This window comes from Saccostrea echinata, unplaced genomic scaffold, assembly GCF_033153115.1.
Source record: "Saccostrea echinata isolate AGI-Se365-2 ecotype Australia unplaced genomic scaffold, CSIRO_AGI_Sech_v1 ptg000076l, whole genome shotgun sequence".
Lineage (NCBI taxonomy): Eukaryota > Metazoa > Mollusca > Bivalvia > Ostreida > Ostreidae > Saccostrea > Saccostrea echinata.
In genome coordinates this window covers 1,523,678-1,540,391 of record NW_026889825.1, presented here as the reverse complement: position 1 = coordinate 1,540,391, position 16,714 = coordinate 1,523,678, and the positions used below count along the sequence as shown (strand labels likewise).

At 33.9% G+C, this 16,714-nt stretch overlaps 1 protein-coding gene and 1 long non-coding RNA gene across 2 annotated transcripts; both read right to left on the bottom strand.

The window, feature by feature from the left end:
• Nucleotides 1-590: 590 nt before the first annotated feature.
• On the bottom strand, nucleotides 591-14,304 carry LOC133176503 (uncharacterized). The gene is made up of 4 exons (XM_061311620.1): nucleotides 14,244-14,304; nucleotides 8,732-10,196; nucleotides 7,756-8,355; nucleotides 591-988 (listed from the first exon to the last, which is right to left on the bottom strand). Exons 1-4 carry the CDS (start codon nucleotides 14,298-14,300, stop codon nucleotides 762-764), a joined length of 2,349 nt encoding a protein of 782 aa, XP_061167604.1. The 5' UTR covers nucleotides 14,301-14,304; the 3' UTR covers nucleotides 591-761.
• Nucleotides 14,305-14,443: 139 nt separating this feature from the next.
• Nucleotides 14,444-16,284, bottom strand: LOC133176499 (uncharacterized). Its single transcript, XR_009719478.1, has 3 exons — nucleotides 16,247-16,284; nucleotides 15,030-15,078; nucleotides 14,444-14,610 (listed from the first exon to the last, which is right to left on the bottom strand). It is a non-coding gene; the product is annotated as an uncharacterized LOC133176499 (long non-coding RNA).
• Between the last annotated feature and the right edge of the window lie 430 nt (nucleotides 16,285-16,714).

Genomic DNA, 16,714 nt, shown 5'->3' with positions numbered 1-16,714 from the left:
GCATAATTTTTTCGTTTTATTTAAATAAGATTATTAGAAATTAAGCCTGTATAACATGTATAATTTATGACACCAAATATACAAACCCATGAATGAAAAAAAAAATTTACAAAGCATTACAAATTACCAACAAACGAAAAAAGAATGTCAAATTTTCGGGAGACATTGGCCATAAAAAGTAATATAAGGCAAAGGAAATGAAAAAAAAAAAAAAAAAAAAAAAAAAAAAAACTAAGAAAAATAGCTTTACATGTACAATTAAAAATACATGCATTATTCTAAATATGTACATGCTTAATTTTGAAGTTGAAAACAAATTAATTCTAAATGATTCGGAGCTCAGTGTAACCCATCCGGTATATCTGGGGTACTCTGGTAAAGTGCTAATTACATGAACGAATACTACCAAAGTAGTAAATCGTACAATATTGTATTATCAAAAGTAAGTATGGCTTTAGATGTCGGAGGAAAAAAAAAACAACGTGAAAGATAAAAATAAGGGGAAGATTTCAAAAACAAATTAAGAAGTAATTCTAAATTCTAGATATATTTTCAACAATAAAAATAAAATCAAACTTTTTCTTTGACAATAGTGCTAACGTGTATGAATGCTCTCTACTGATACTGAATGCAAATCAAATTGTGTAAAGATGACATATTTAAAAGAAGATTATATCGATGGAGGTTTTCATATTTCAAAGTTACATTTTGTACATTTTAATATGAACATTAAACATATATGTACATGATATCTTTCATTCCTACCACGTGTTTGGTCTTGCGACATCGATCAGCTGCAGTTTATTTCTTTGCTCTGCATCCTGGGATAAAACTTCATGAAAATTTGCAATCATGTGGGCAACGATAACATCATCGTTATCAACTAAGGAAATTACTTGAATGTTGTTTGAATTTTCAGTTCCACATTTCACTATTGCTTTTGCTGTGCATTGAAATATTTTCTTCTTCTTGCTTTTGTCAGTGATTCCTTTCAAGAATGAACAATGTATTATTTATTCAAATATACATAATCAATTAAAAGATGATATTTTAAAATTAAGAATTGATTACATTTGAAATCTACTTTTTATTCTCATTAATATGTATTTTCGAAGGCTGTCCTGTTAAATCGTGGACAACATGCTTTTATTGAAAAATACCCAGTCATGCACCCACTTATAGCTGAAATTTTCATCAAATAATTATCTCTCATATTTAAGTACATATTTTTCGTGCTTTTGCACAAAAAAATGGATGGTGAAAAGATACGTAATATCATCCATATGGTGTTATAACACATAAAACTAGATGAGACAGTATTACTGTCATGAGACAGTAATACTCGCACAAATGTGTTTGCCTCTAAACAAAGGCACTAGCATCAGGGGGGCCAAAGGGGGCCTGCCCCCCCCTTTTTCGAAACAAGTTTATACTATTGAAAATGTTCATGAACGGGTGCCCCCCCCCACTTTTTGTTGCATTATAGTCGAATAAAGGAAAAGTAGTAGTATATATATAAAATTGGAGTACTGAAAGAAGTTGGAATCCACCCCACCTCCTCCTCCCCCCACCCCCCACGAAATAGGATTTTTGAGTTTTGAAAAAAAAAATTAGGGGGCTTGTCAAATTTTTTCAGGTAAGTTGAAATTTTTTTCTCTGGCTACCCCCTCCCCCCCACTTTCAAAAACGTTGCTACGTCCCTGAAATGTGCTTTGACTGCTCTCCTTCAAATTCTGGTAACCAGGTAAGAAGCACACATTCAAATCATGCATAAAATGCTCAGGTGAACATGCAGCCCATATGGGCCTCTTATGTAAATCAGGTGCGGATCCAGAAATTTTTTCCAGAGGGATCCAACCCAGAAATTTCTTGACAAGCAAAAAAAAAAAATTCTATTTCATGGTGGTGGTGGTGGTGGGGGGGGGGGGGGGGGGGGGTCTGGCCGCTTACATTTTAAGCTTTGTATGTATAACTTTTCAACTTAACAGGGGTCCGTGTTTTCTAGGGAGTGGGGGTTCCAAGGTCACTTTTAGTTGCTTTCGTATATAGATTTCGTGTATAGGTTCCGGACCCCCCCCCTCTAGATCCGCGCATGTAAATATTTCATTACCAGTCTGATATTACCTAATAATGTAAATTCTGATAAAGAGAGAATTTTTGAAAGATTTGTGTAAAATAAAAAAGGGTGTTTAATTTTCTACCCATAATTGGAACTTTTTGAATTTATTGTCAAAACAACAAATATTATTATTTTAGTGCATAGCTTTTTTGATGAACTTAAAAAAAATAGATGCCAACTTGTGCAAATTTTTATCAGTATTTGGGTAGGACTCGGAGAACCCCTTTCCAAATCTTGTCCCAATCAACTTTGTCAAAAAACAACCCCATCCACTATTCACCCGTTTTCCTGTCATATTTAGAATAGATAACACAAACTTATGAAAAAAAATTGTATGTAATTATAATATAAATTTTACAAATATACACCTTTTTGGAAAATTTCTAGACTCGTGCGTGGAATTACGTCACACTGCGAGCACTGCTTTTACCGTTCTCATTATTGTTTTGCACATGATGTACGTACATCATTATTACCACTGGGATTATTAATATTTAGTGTGTGTTTTAAACGGATTTATTATTCTATCAAGTTAATAGTACCTATAACAGGCGGTAAGTACATTATGAATATATTATTTTAAACGTTTAGTATAGAACAGGGTTTGTTTGTTGTTTAACGTCCTTCTCGAGAATTTTTCACTCATATGGAGACGCCACCACTTGCCGGTGGAGGGCTGCAAATTTTAACCTATGGTCGACACTTATGACCATTGAGCAGTGAGGGATCTTTTTTCGTGCCAACAACTACTGCAACACGGGACCTCGGTTTATACAGTCTCTTCCAAAGAACTGGTCTCCACGTCCCGCAATGGATTCGAACCCGCGACTTAAGGATCAACTCCTTACTCCACGACTCTAGAGCAGACATTCTAACCACTGCGCCACACGGGCGACTAGAACGGGGTAAAATAATCGGAAATGAAAATGGTTAGGGACCCATAGTTGGGAAAGGGTCAAAGATCATTGGAATGCCACAATTATACAAATTATACAATGAGGCAAGTCCCTGGGGTCATTCCACTCGATCTTTGGAACCGGAAACAATAAAATAGCTTTCATTATAGCAAAAGCCCCTAAGTCATCTTTGTATTATAACACACTAAATAGGATACATGTATATTGGGTCATGACCCCCAGAGGTCATTCCCAACCCCTAAAACTTCAAATGATCATATACATTGTATCTTGAAAATGATTGAAAACTCTCCCCTTAACCATATATAATATTGTCCCTCGAGTCATTATGCATTAAATGGTATAAAAGTTATGACCCCTTGAAGTCATCTTCATCCTGAAACTGGAAATAATCAAAATATGACCTGCATCAAAAGTGTCTTAGTGATAATCTGCTTGTCATTTTATTCAGGACCCTCTAGGGTCAGTCCACCCTCCTAGAATTAGAAAATGAAAATCATTCAGAGACCTGCCATTATACTTTGTGTACATGTACATTTTTGTATTATTCACAATTTATTTTATACCAAAACAAGTTATAAATAATTTGTATAAAGAAATGAGCCTGGGGCTGGGAAGGGGGGAAAGGGGAAGGAGTTATGTCTGCATGGTCTTAAATGTTGAAAACCCCTAAAATTTGTGTTTATTAACCCGGCCGTTTCCCACTTGTCATCATTATTTACTGATCTTCTCTCAACATACATGTGTCTTTATTAAATCAATAGATCATGGATTTTTTTGGTCATATGCCTAGGTCTCCCTTGAATCAGGAATGGGGATATAAATATTTTAAGAATGATTAAGAATTAAAACAGGTCTTGCACAATCTCTTAAAATTGATTAAGCTCTGTAGTTGAATTAGCTATACTGGTATAGCTTGGTTTTGCTATTCAAAACACTTGATTTAGCTATTTAATCATACTTTTTTAATGTACATTTTTATCAATATAGATAAAAGTTGCACTATGTTGACATGGGTATAAATTCAAAATTTTCAGTTTTGAGTTTTCTGAAAACAATGCATGGAGGAAAATTGCTTTTCAAAAATTGTCTCCTGAGAATTTGCTATCACAATTATATATATATTTTGCATGGGGCTATATACCTGGAGTAATCTCTCTCTCTCTCTCTCTCTCTCTCTCTCTCTCTCTCTCTCTCTCTAACATCTACTTGAGTCAAATTTAAAGTGGAATTATAAGACAATGATTTTTAATTGATGACTTTTTAGGATTTTACACTAATTCATACTGCAGCAAGAATGTTATTCCTCCCAGAAAAAAAAGTTTACTCACTATCTTGTCTTTGATCTATATCTATAATTACAAAAGGACACAGCCAGAAGTCTTTTAACATGGTTTGTTACAAATTTCACTGGGAACTCCTATCAATTTGCTCAAGATCAGTATTTTCGGTAGGCAGAAATGAACTTGGTCATGACAATTATGCTTGAAAAGTACTCACTGTGAACAATCACCTGACTTGTTGAAGACAGGTAAACATACCCCTCAGGGTATACTTATCATACAAAGGCCTGTACAATATTGAAGTCATAATTAAATCATCATTATCTTAGTTAAGATAAGAAGAAACACACTAGAGGTTTAATGAAATATTTAGGAACACAAAGATTTTTATTTCTCATGCAAAATAATCTCTCTTGTGTAAAACATACCAATTGTTCAAATGAAGGGCCAAACCTTCTTTTAAGGGGAGATAAGAATGAGTGAAAATTTAATGTTATTTCAAAAATCTGAAGAACAACTGGGCTAGAAAAGTTCAAAATTATGTGAAACTTCAATACTTAGTGTAGATTCAACTTTGTCCAAATCATGACCTTCAGGGGTAGGGTGCGGCCACAATAAGGGATCAAAGTTTTGTAAGTAAAACGTGCTTATAACAAAGTGCCTGAGACAGATGATTTTGCTTTATTATAAGTGTAATTGCTTATATCCATTAAGTTTACAATATATTTTAAAGTCATAAGGAATGAAAATTGCTTTGCTGTAAGTGTCAATTCATTATAGGCTTGTTTCGCTATAAGTATGCTTTACTGTATAAGAAAAAAATTCCTTCTCAAGAACCACTACGCAAGAAAAGTTAAATCTTATGTGAAAGTTTCATTACATAATGTAGAAACAAATTTGTTCTTTCAAAACTACTCCTCCTACAGGTTTGATGCAACAAGTAGACTATACTAGTCTACATATTGTTTTTGTCAGTTTTCTTCTTCAATAAAATTTTGTCCGAGCCTTAACTTGACAACCCTTTGACATTAAGACTTAAAACTTGAAACATGAAGAGGCGGTATGGAATTGGGGTTGAGGCCAGCAAACTCTTTTTACCTTGACCTTTCGATAAGGTCAAGGTCAATCTTTACATAAAAATATAGTCCAGACTATAACCTGAGAACCCTTTGACATAAGGATTTCAAATTTGTAACATAGAAAAAAGACATTTACAAAAGGTGCACTGCACTAAAATGTTGACCTTGACTCCTTTCTTCATTCAAGGTCAAATTGAGAAAAAAATCTCCAAACCATAACTTAAGAACCTTTTGACATTAAAACTTCAATCTTGGAACATGGAGAGGTGGTATGGAGAAAGGGTGTATGCAAACATAATTTTTTACCTTGTTTTTATATATGAATATGGCCGGTGCATATAGTGTTTTTCATGTCCGTCTTCCGTCCTTTCATCCTTCCGTCCTTCTGTCTGTCTTTCTGTTACGCTTTGCGTTTAGCTCTGTTCAAAGCTCAGTTTCAAAGAAACTATCGAAGATATTTTTATCAAACTTCATATGCTGATAGATATTGATGAGAGCTATGTAACTGCATCAACATTTTATGACCTTGACCTCATTTTCTTAACTTAGCGTTTAGCTCAGTTTTAAAGATACCATTCAAGATAGTGTAATTAAACTTCTTACGTTGTTACATACTGATGTAAGCTTTCAACTGCATCAGCATTTTTTGACCTTGACCTTTCCTTTGACCTTGACTTCACTTTTCTTAAATTAGTGTTTAACTAAGTTTTAATGAAATCATTCAGGATATCTTTATCAAACTTCATATTTTGATACATACTGATGAGAGCTATTCAACTGCATCAATATTTTTTGACCTTGACCTTTCCTTTGACCATGACCTCACTTTTCTTGAATTAGTGTTTAGCTCAGTTTTAAAGATACCATTCCAGAAAGTGTAATCAAACTTCATATGTTGATGCATACTGATGTAAGCTATTCAACTGAATCAACATTTTTTGACTTGACCTTTCCTTTGACCTTGACCTCACTTTTCTTAAATTAGTGTTCAGCTCAGTTTTAATGAAATCATTCAAGATATTTTAATCTTACTTCATATGCTGATACATACTAATGAGGGCTATTCAACTGCATCAATATTTTTTGACCTTGACCTTTCCTCTGACCTTGACCCCAATTTTCTTAAATTTGTGTCAAAATTCATATGCTGATACATACTGATGTAAGCCATTCAACTGCATCAATATTTTTTGCCCTTGAACTATCCTTTGACCTTTACTTCATTTATTTTAAATTAGTGTTTAGCTCAGTTCTAAATAAACCATTCAAAATATTTTAATCAAACTTAATATGCTGATACATATTTGTGAGAACTATTCAACTGCATCAAAATGTTTGACTTTTAACTTTCCTGTGACCTTGACCTCACTTTTCTTTAAATTTGCATTTTGCTTAATTTTAAAGAAACCATTTTAGATATATTTATGTAAACTTATGCACTTATACATAATTTGGTGAGAGTTTATCATCATATCCAACTTTTTAGATTTCAATTTCAATTTTAAAGAAACTATTCAAGATATTCTCATCAAATTTCATACACTAATACAAATTTTCATGTTGCATTACTAATAAACCCTCGGCAGGGCATTCATGTCCTATGGACATATTTCTAGTTGTATTAAAAAACATCATTTTTCGACCCCCATATGACCCCCAGGATGAAAATGAAAATTCCGAAACCTTGCTTCACATCTACAGGACACCATCAACCATTTCCCAAAAGACGATTAGGCTACTGTGTAAAATGTAAGAGGAGTTCAGGGAACCAGGGGCTTTTTGCATAAAAAACGTCATTTTCCGACCCCTATTTGAACCCCGGGGTGAAAATGAAAATTCCAAAACCTTACTGCACATCTACATGACACCACCAAACATCTCCCAAAAGATGATTAGGCTACTGTGTAAAATGTAAGAGGAGTTCAGGGAACCAGGGGCTTTTTGCATAAAAAACGTCATTTTTTGACCCCCATTTGACCCCCAGGGTGAAAATGAAAATTTCGAAACTTTACTGCACATCTACGTGACACCACCAAACATCTCCCAAAAGATGATTAGGCTACTGTGTAAAATGTAAGAGGAGTTTGAGAAAGAAGAGTGTCACAGACGGACGGACAGACATGAGTAACAACAATATACCCGAACTTTCTTTAGAAAGTAAGGGTATAATAAAATCCAGAATTGTGTTTATTTGAGCATAAATCTATTGAAATTTTCTATGAATATTGATGAAATATGTACTAAAGAATTGTGAAGATTGCAGAACGCTGTTTTGATTATGTTTCATTTTAAACTTGCCCACAATTTTACCGGACAATTCTCGTTCTAAGTATAAATCACCAATCACTATGTCTTACCTCCCCCAAATAATGGAATTAGTAATGTCTTCAGCTTCAGATTGTTGGCCATTTTGAATATGTTTATGATACATACTTCCAATTCTTCCAAAATATTTATTTCTAAATCACTGTTTTTCACGAATGACCAGTTTGGAGAGAAAACATGCAGAATGTTTTTGATATTTGGGAGTGTTTCTGGAGCACATGTACGCCTGACATTGCCGATATTCCAGTATCTTCCTCTCCAATCGCTCATTTCATTTTCATATTTATCAGATTTGCATTGCATCAGTCTGGAGGCAACATTTCGTTTACTTTTCATATCTCTGTCTTGCTCAATTACCAGTCCATCAGCTTCCAAGAAAATGATTTCTCCAGAAAGTATTTTCACAACCATTCCTGAATCCAGATAAAAGTCATTTTCATTTCCTTCCTTATGGTAAACCCAGTGTTGTTTACGTAAAAAGGAATTTTTAATGCCTTGAAGTTTGGTTTGGTCGGTATCAACGAAGTATATATCCTTCAATTTACTTTTCTTTGATTCAGTACCAATGAAAGTATTCACAGCTCTAGTATAAGCCATACAGCAGATCGGAAGTGGCACTGCACTTAGGGCGCCTACAGACACAGAATAAACTGCACTGAAATTTATACAACTGTAAAAAAGGTTTTGTTGCGGCTCAATTCACATTTTATTAATAGTAATACACTGACTTTGGATGATTTGTACATAATTCTCAATCTACACTTTAAAAATTACAAGCATCTTTTGTTCCGTTAAAAGTATATATCAAAAGGTTACATTTCTTGAAAGAAATACTAGTATTTGATCACGAAATGCCTCTTAAATTTCAATCAAAATGACCTTTATTCAAGATTAATGTATGCCATATGCTAAAAAATAAATAATTTGGCCAAAATCTAATATTATGCGCTTTGATACAACCAAGCTTTCAGTTGACAAATGTAAAAGCAATATCGAACAGCTACTTACCTGCACTGATTGCAGGGATTGCAATTGAATTAACATCGTCGAGCTCGGATAAACATGCTTGAACCGTGAATATAATATCAGACATGCAATCTTTGCATGGATTCTCTGATTTAGCATAAAATTCCCATTTTGGTACATTCACATGAATGATTTTTTGACAACGTTGTAACTTTCCTGCTCCAGTGACAAAAGCCTCTCCAATAGGAATTATTCCTTCCTTCTGAATTTTAATAAAATCGGAACATTGGCCTCTTACTGATTGTCCAGCTTCTCTAAAGATGTAAGAAGACAACCCCCCGTGAGACTGAAGTGTGTTGTTTGAGGGATTCACAATTACATCTGTATTTATATGAGTAATGTCTGCTCTGCAGGCATATACTTTTACACCTTTTCCCTCAAAGACAATATCAGATTTTTGAGGGGAAATTGGATAGGAATAGTATTGTGGCAAATCACCTCTTGAACCTCTGCTGAAATCAGTTGAACTACTGCCCCTTTTCGCAACTTGGTTTCTTAAATTTTGTTTGCTGAGCCTGTCTGCTTCATGTTTGGCATTTTTGACAGTTTCTTCATGTGGTCCTGTGATATATATAGTGTTTCCAGCAATTTTAATAAAAACATCCTCATTTTCACTTGAAAACTTTGAAACGAAAACTTCGGCACTGTATTTAGCGAAATCACTGATTGTAACACACTCTTTAGTATACTGCCTTACATTATCCAATGCAGATTTGTATTTCTCTATCAGAGATCCAGAACCAGAAATAATTACTTTTCCATTTTCCTCAGTAAATTTTTTATGCAACGATTTCTCAAAATAGACAATAACTTCGAACTCGTTAACAGGAATCTCTATTGAGCTTTGTTGTATTTTTTTAAAATCCGACAAGCAGCTTTGCAGGATTTTAGGAATCCTTGAAAAAACTACCATGGTACTCGTTTCTTTCACAAAGGAAACTGAAACACCATCTTTTTTCTTTTCACTCTCAAATCGCTTGAATTCCTTACTAGTTACTTGTGGTATTTCTTGCATTTTGAGTTCAAGAAGAGCTTTTTCGAAGGGTTTAACATTATTTTCTGTTCCATATATAACTTTTCCCTCACGTTCATCACGAAAATTCACTTTTTGAAAAGGCAAATCTAGAAACAATTCTCTTAGTGCCTTTTCCTGATATTCAGTACATTTTGCAGAATACTTTTTAGACACCTCTTCAACAGTCCTGGAAATATCTTCATTCTGACTTTCTTCCTTTCCAGACTGAGTGGGTTTTTCATGTTCCTTTTTTACTATCTCCTTTAGACATCGTTCCACATTTTTAACCATCAACAAGTTCCCTTCAACAGTCCATGATTCCGTGCACAGATAGGCTCCTGTTTTTTCTTGAAATTCGTGTGTTGTAATACCAGTTCGTTGTAAAATACCGATTACTTTTGAACTAAGTCTCGCCTTAACATTAGTTACTGCCTGTAAATTAAAATATGCAAATTAGTTTCCTACATTCAGTACTATTCTATCTGACAATTGTGCCGTTTTTTAATTTTTTTTTCCCCATTTCTTATTTTTAATCTTTTTTTCAGTTCAGTAATACTAAACGTGCAAGCTGAATTTAAACACTTAATGTAAGAGACTAAACTGGAGAACTGAAAATGTATAGATCATTTGTAGTTTATCATAATTGAAATAATTTCATTTTTAAAGAGGCTGGGGGTTGTGGCCATTTTTAGACTATATTGATCTCCTTTAGAAGAAGAGCTCCATATGAAGATATAGAAAATGATCAAATTTTAAAACTAAAATTTTTGAAATTTTTCTTTGCCAAATGATAGTTGACAGCTTAAGATATCATATCTAAAAAATTAAGTTAAATCTGGTGGTAAATTTGTGGTTAATTTGTTGACCCCCAGCCTCCTTAAAGGATTACAAACAACATTTCATGTAATATTATCATTTTACATTTTTATTCAAAATACTAAAAGGTTAGCCATCAAACAGAAACTAATTATCCACAGTAGATGTTGATTCCAGTACATTCAGGAAATAAAAAATACTCAGAAAAAACTTCTGTAGACTAAATCGTTATGAAAAATCATAAAATTAAACAAGAGAATTTGTGTCCTCCGCTTAAGGAATAAATCGTTATGAAAAATCATAAAATTAAACAAGAGAATTTGTGTCCTCCGCTTAAGGAAAAAGGAAGGGCATGCGCAGATCTAGGAGGTGGGGGGTCGGACCCCCTGGATTTGCAGAGTTATTAAATGTATAAACTGAAGCAAATTAAAGAGCAAATATGGATATAGTATAGGATATACTATTTGATTGTTTATTCTCTAAAAAGATTCTTTTTATACAAAATTTTTATCACACTGTAATAATGATTTTATAAGAAGGTTTGTACACGCCAGACGTCATAAGTTCTTCATTTCATATGTTTAATAGTATCATTAAGTAAATCGAAAGAAAAAAAAAAAACATTTCAAAGAAAGGAAAAATACAGGATCGTCCGGGATTTGAACCCGGGACCTCTCGCATCCAAAGCGATAATCATACTCCCAATCCTTAACATACATAGTCAAATGCAAGCAGGTCACATACATTTATACAGGATTATATTCACGTTCGAAATTGTCAAAATTTTACACAACGCATGGTGTCTAATTTAGCTTTTACTAAACAGTTCTATTCGATGTAATTAGAATATTAAAAGTAGGTCGACAACCTGTATAATATGTAATAACTCTTCACATGCTCCTGTGCTAAAAATAGTGTCACGTGACTTTTAATACAAACGGGGAGCAACTGTAAGACTTTGAGCGTGATCGATACCAACAATGTCCAATTGACTTTTGAAAAAAATGACCAAAAATTTAAAAAAAAAAAAAACGGGGCGGGACACTTTGAAAGGGGCGGGCGGGACCATAGGGAGTTATGGTATAAAATTTCATTGCAAACGCTCAAAAGCTTCTTGAGGTATCGCCCGGAAACAAAAGTATTACACTCAGACAGAATGTATGAATCTACGATCTCGACCTGTGACCTTTTGACGTCAAAATCAATAAGAGTCTTTCTAAGGTGATAGAAAGTTGTGGTATAAAATTTCATTGCAAAAGCTTCTCGAGATATCGCGCGGAAACGAAAGTGTTAAAACAGACATAATTTATGAATTAATGGCCATGACCATTGACCTTCTGACCTCCAAATCAATAGAGGTCTTCTTTAGGCCATAAGGAGTTGCTATGTAAAATTTCATTGCAAAAGCTCAAAGGCTTCTATAGAAATTGCGCGGAAACGAAAGTGATACAGACAGAAAGAAAGACGGACGGACAGACCCAAATTAATATCCCTCACTTTCAGTGAAAGAGGTGGGCAATATTAGACTTTATATCAAAACATTCCATATCTTGGCAGGTTTATTGGTATGGATCAAGCATATACTGTCTGAAAAGCTAACGATGACCTTTAAAATATTACATCTATTTAACTTCATTGAGGATACGGATATCAAAAGCAAATTTTTTTTAGGCATCAAGCTGCTCTTGTTGAAGTCTTCAAATATGTTAATAATAACAATTACAATTTTTCTAATCTTTATGCAACACAGGTCATTGAATAAATCAGTCTTTAGTGTATGTTGCTTAATGATTCTATTCGGAAAGTTGCTCACAATATCACAGAGCTCTATTTATCCAGAAATTTTTACCGCAATTATTGAAAGAATTGTATAGCGGTTTAATCAAACACTTTACTACAAACTTAAATAAACCTTGCAAAATTAAAACAATAGACCCAGAGACCATAACGTTCTCCTGAGTCAATATGACCCTGCCGTTCTTCATAAGTAGATGATACATTTTCATATAAAACTTTGATTCCCTGTTGTGACCCCACCCTGCCCCCAGGTGTCATGAATTGAACAAACTCTAAACTATTTGAAATTGCTTCTATATTCATATGACTAATCATTGGTTTGCTGTTCTTGAGAAGAAGATTTTTAAAGATGCAGATCCATTCTTCCTCTTGGGGTCATTATTTGAACAAACTTGAATCTAAACTACCTGGGGATGCTTCCATAACAATACGACTAATGATGGCTTTGATGTTCTTCATCAGAATTAAGGTTTTTAAAGATCGCTTCCTATATATCTTTACGTAAAACTCTGAAGTCACATTATGGCCTTCCCATCTGCCGGGGGTCAAGATTTAAACAAATTTGAATGTACACTACCCGAGAATGCATCCATAACAATATAAATAGCCGTGGCTTTGCTGTTCTTGAAAAGAGAATTTTTGAAGATTATTTCCCATATATTCCTATGTTAAATTTGGATTCCCCATTGTTGCTTCGACCTATTCCCGGGGTCATGATTTGACAAACTTGCATCAACTCTACCTGAGGATGCTTCCATATTATTATTACTTATCATGATTTTGCTGTTCTTCAGAAGATTTTTAAAGACTTTTCTTATATATTCCTATGTAATATAAGTTACATAGTTTTTTAGTGACAGGGTACGGGATGATACCTGGTTAGTAAATTTCATACCTGGCGAGGCAAGCCGAGCCAGATATGAAATTACTATGTTACTATCTAACGAATTTACCCCACCGATAAAATATTTATGCATTGTCTGTGGTTTGTAAAATTGTTTTTCTCACTATATATAATGTTTCGTCACTCATACAATGCCTATTATGACGTCAGGTTGTGTGACGTAATGTTGTTTTGCGAGTGTTTCGTGCTGTAATAACGTACTGACAGTTTCGAAGACTTTCAGTAAAGGGAGAAAAAGGTTCCATCTTCGTTACTTACATTAGTTAACTGTAACATTGTCAACAGACACTCGGCAAATCGCGTGAACTCGAGTTGTTCGAACGTTACAAAAGAACGATAACTCCGTATCGACCATGTATTGATTTTCAAGCGACTAGGTATAAGTAATACACCTCCTTCACGTGACAGACTTCAAGCAATCGTAAGCAAAGATTTTATCGAAAAATCAACAGAGGTGGGGTAAAACTTCAATCACCCATTGTGGTCCCAACCTACCCTGGGGGTAATGATTTGAACAATTCTTAATTTACACTATGGAATGAAGGTTTAACTATTTTGGCTTACTGGTTCTTGAGATTTTTAAAAGATGACACAAAATTTTTCACTTATTCTTGATTATCTCCCCTTGAAAGAGAGTGACTCTATATTTGGGGGAAAAAAAACTTGAATTCCCTTCACCCAAGGGTCTTTTGTGGCACGTTTGGTTGAAATTGGCCCAGTGGTTCTTGAGAAGAAGTCAAAAATGTGAAAAGTATACAGACGGATGGACGGACGTACAGACGGATAGACAGACGGACGCTAGACAAAATGTTATCAGAAAAGCTCACTTGACTCTCAGCTCAGGTGAGATAAAAAAGACTAAGTAATGTTTACAGATAATGAATACACAACACCAGTCATTTCATTCAATGAATAATTTCGATGAATAAGAATTCCTTCATATGTTCACAATTAATAGATACCTGAATAGGAAATTTTGTTAAAACAAAATCTTCAATCGAAAAATTCTTGAGGAACATTTCTGCATCTACAATAATAAAAATATCCTATACAATTATCACAACATCCAATGACATATAATTACATGTAATGATGTGGAACCAAATAATATTGTAGAATTTTTAGTTGCTCATCAAAAGTTGTGTGCCTATTTTACCTTCCACAGATCTGAATCTAAGTAGTGCACACACATCTTCTAGAAAGGGACAAATGATATTATCACATTCAACATCTTTCAAAATTGGTTCCAACTTTCCCATGGTAAGAATGGTTCCTTTCATACTTTTCAACAAAAGATAAAGTTGATCCTCATCGGGGAGAGATTTCTTTCTGAAATCGAATTACCTATAAGAATACTTCTTGTTTTTTTTTTTAAAAGCAAACATGGCTGCAATATCTTTTTAAAAATATAGTTATATGATCAAAATAAATATTTCTATTAAATAAATAAAATTTTATACAAAATCATTACAGTTTACGAAATCAAGATCAAGAAATTAATGTTTTTGAAAGAAATTAATATGTATATGTAAAATGTATAATATATAATGTATAAAACCAGGTATAAAACCTGGTATAAAACTTTAGTAAAATAGAGAAGGAAAACAACCGTGGGATATGTAAATATAGACAAATGTAAACTATATTTATTTTTGGCTGATAATGCTTTTGAAATAGATATTGACTAAAAATTTTGCAGACAAACATATGCAAAATACAAAGTTATCAGTTATTCCAATTATACTTACTCCTTTTCCGAGGTTACAACAGAAGGTAGTTCAGGCAAGTCTTCTCTACCTAAAAAAAATTTCAGCTAAAGTTATTGATCCACGTACGAGAAGTTTGAAAAGTCAAGGATAATAGTCAGTCAAATACTGACGGACGTTTTTCATACTAATTGTATGCCATTATTTACACACTGAATTGTCTACGGACTTTTCCGTTATTTCCCGATCATGACAATCACACGGCGTGTGTGACCGGTCGGCAGGGGATGCTCACTCCTCCATGACACCCGTTCCCACCTCTGATGTTTAAGAGGTTCGTGTTTGCTCTACTCCTGATCTGAATTGCTTAAATGGACTTATATGTCCTTAAAAACTACTTTTAAGTTAAAACTGACTCTAAATGTGTACCCATCCTAGTACCAGGGACAAGCATTTAAACAGATAAATAGCAGATAAATAGGGTTACCCATATCTTTCGTTAATACTCATCACTTATCCTCATGCCATGTGGAACACTGAAGAAAATTTGTGGAGGCTTTCACAGAATTTTGTGGGCACTGTGCTTCTCCTATTTTATTTTTCAAAGGATATTTGAGATTTCTCATAGGAAAGACAGACATTTCCATTCTTTCTTTATCGGGAGGGGGGTGCCCATATCTTATTTGCAACTCCTCTTATTCTAATGAATAAAATTTAATGAGACTTTCACAGGATATTTTTATTTTGTGCTATTGTACACCCCCTCGTTTATGTTCTGATCAGACAAATATTCGGGTTTCTCATAGCAAAACAGGAACTTTGCGATTATACTCATATGGGAGGTAGGGGTATCATTTTGTGCTCACAGTACATTCAGTTTGATAACCATTTATCCTTGTTGTAAATGAAGACCTTATTGTAACTAATTTGAATCCTTTTTCGCAAAGGATACCTATATCTTCAAGCAACTGACCACAAAGTTCGGGATGAGAGATCGCGAATTTCAAAAGTTGAATAGATAGAATAAGTTTGGTTGATGGACAAATTTAAATCAGAAAAGTCGATTCGTGTCCATGCTCAAGCAAGCTAAATAGTTATACATAATTTTAATGTTTCACGAAATTTGGAAAAGTTTAAAATGATGTTAAAAATAACTCTTTAATTTAAAAGTTCAAATATGAATGATATGAGTTTTACATGTTCTCTGGTTTATGGGTATTTTTTTTTCGAAAGGATATGACAGATCTCTTTATAATTACCTTCATCACTTTCTTGCGGAGAGGTAGATGTGTGTTCAAGGTCCTTCGACGACTTTTTCTACAAAAGCAACTGAAATTGTCAGGTGTAGCTAGATGCATATATTAGTGTTCACTAAAAAGATTGTGAAAACTCAAACATTTTGAAAAAATGCTTAATGTTTTGAAATATACCCTTCATTATTAAAAACATGTTAAGGGGCAATATAAAATATTCAGTGCCTGACCAACAAGAGCCCCGCGCCATAACGCTCGCTATAGCCCTGCTGTCCTTCATCAGAATTTTTTACCCTACATATTCCTATGTAAAACTTAGATCACCTTCATGACTCAACCTTTCTGCCTTGATTTGAACCTACCTTACATGTCCTGGGGATGCTTCCATATAAATCTGACTTACGAGGACTTTGAATATGTTTACCAATAAATTCTTGGAAAACTTTTGATTGCCCCCACACTATCCACTAAGGT

What these genes read in the sequence shown, in the direction of transcription:
- LOC133176503 (XM_061311620.1), bottom strand. Translation starts at nt 14,300, where the DNA reads ATGTTCCTCAAGAATTTTTCGATTGAAGATTTTGTTTTAACAAAATTT. An exon ending in TAACAAAATTTCCTATTCAG is followed by an intron (nt 10,197 to 14,243) that starts GTATCTATTAAT and finishes TTTAATTTACAG; the next exon opens with GCAGTAACTAATGTTAAGGC. An exon ending in AATTCCATTATTTGGGGGAG is followed by an intron (nt 989 to 7,755) that starts GTAAGACATAGT and finishes CATTCTTGAAAG; the next exon opens with GAATCACTGACAAAAGCAAG.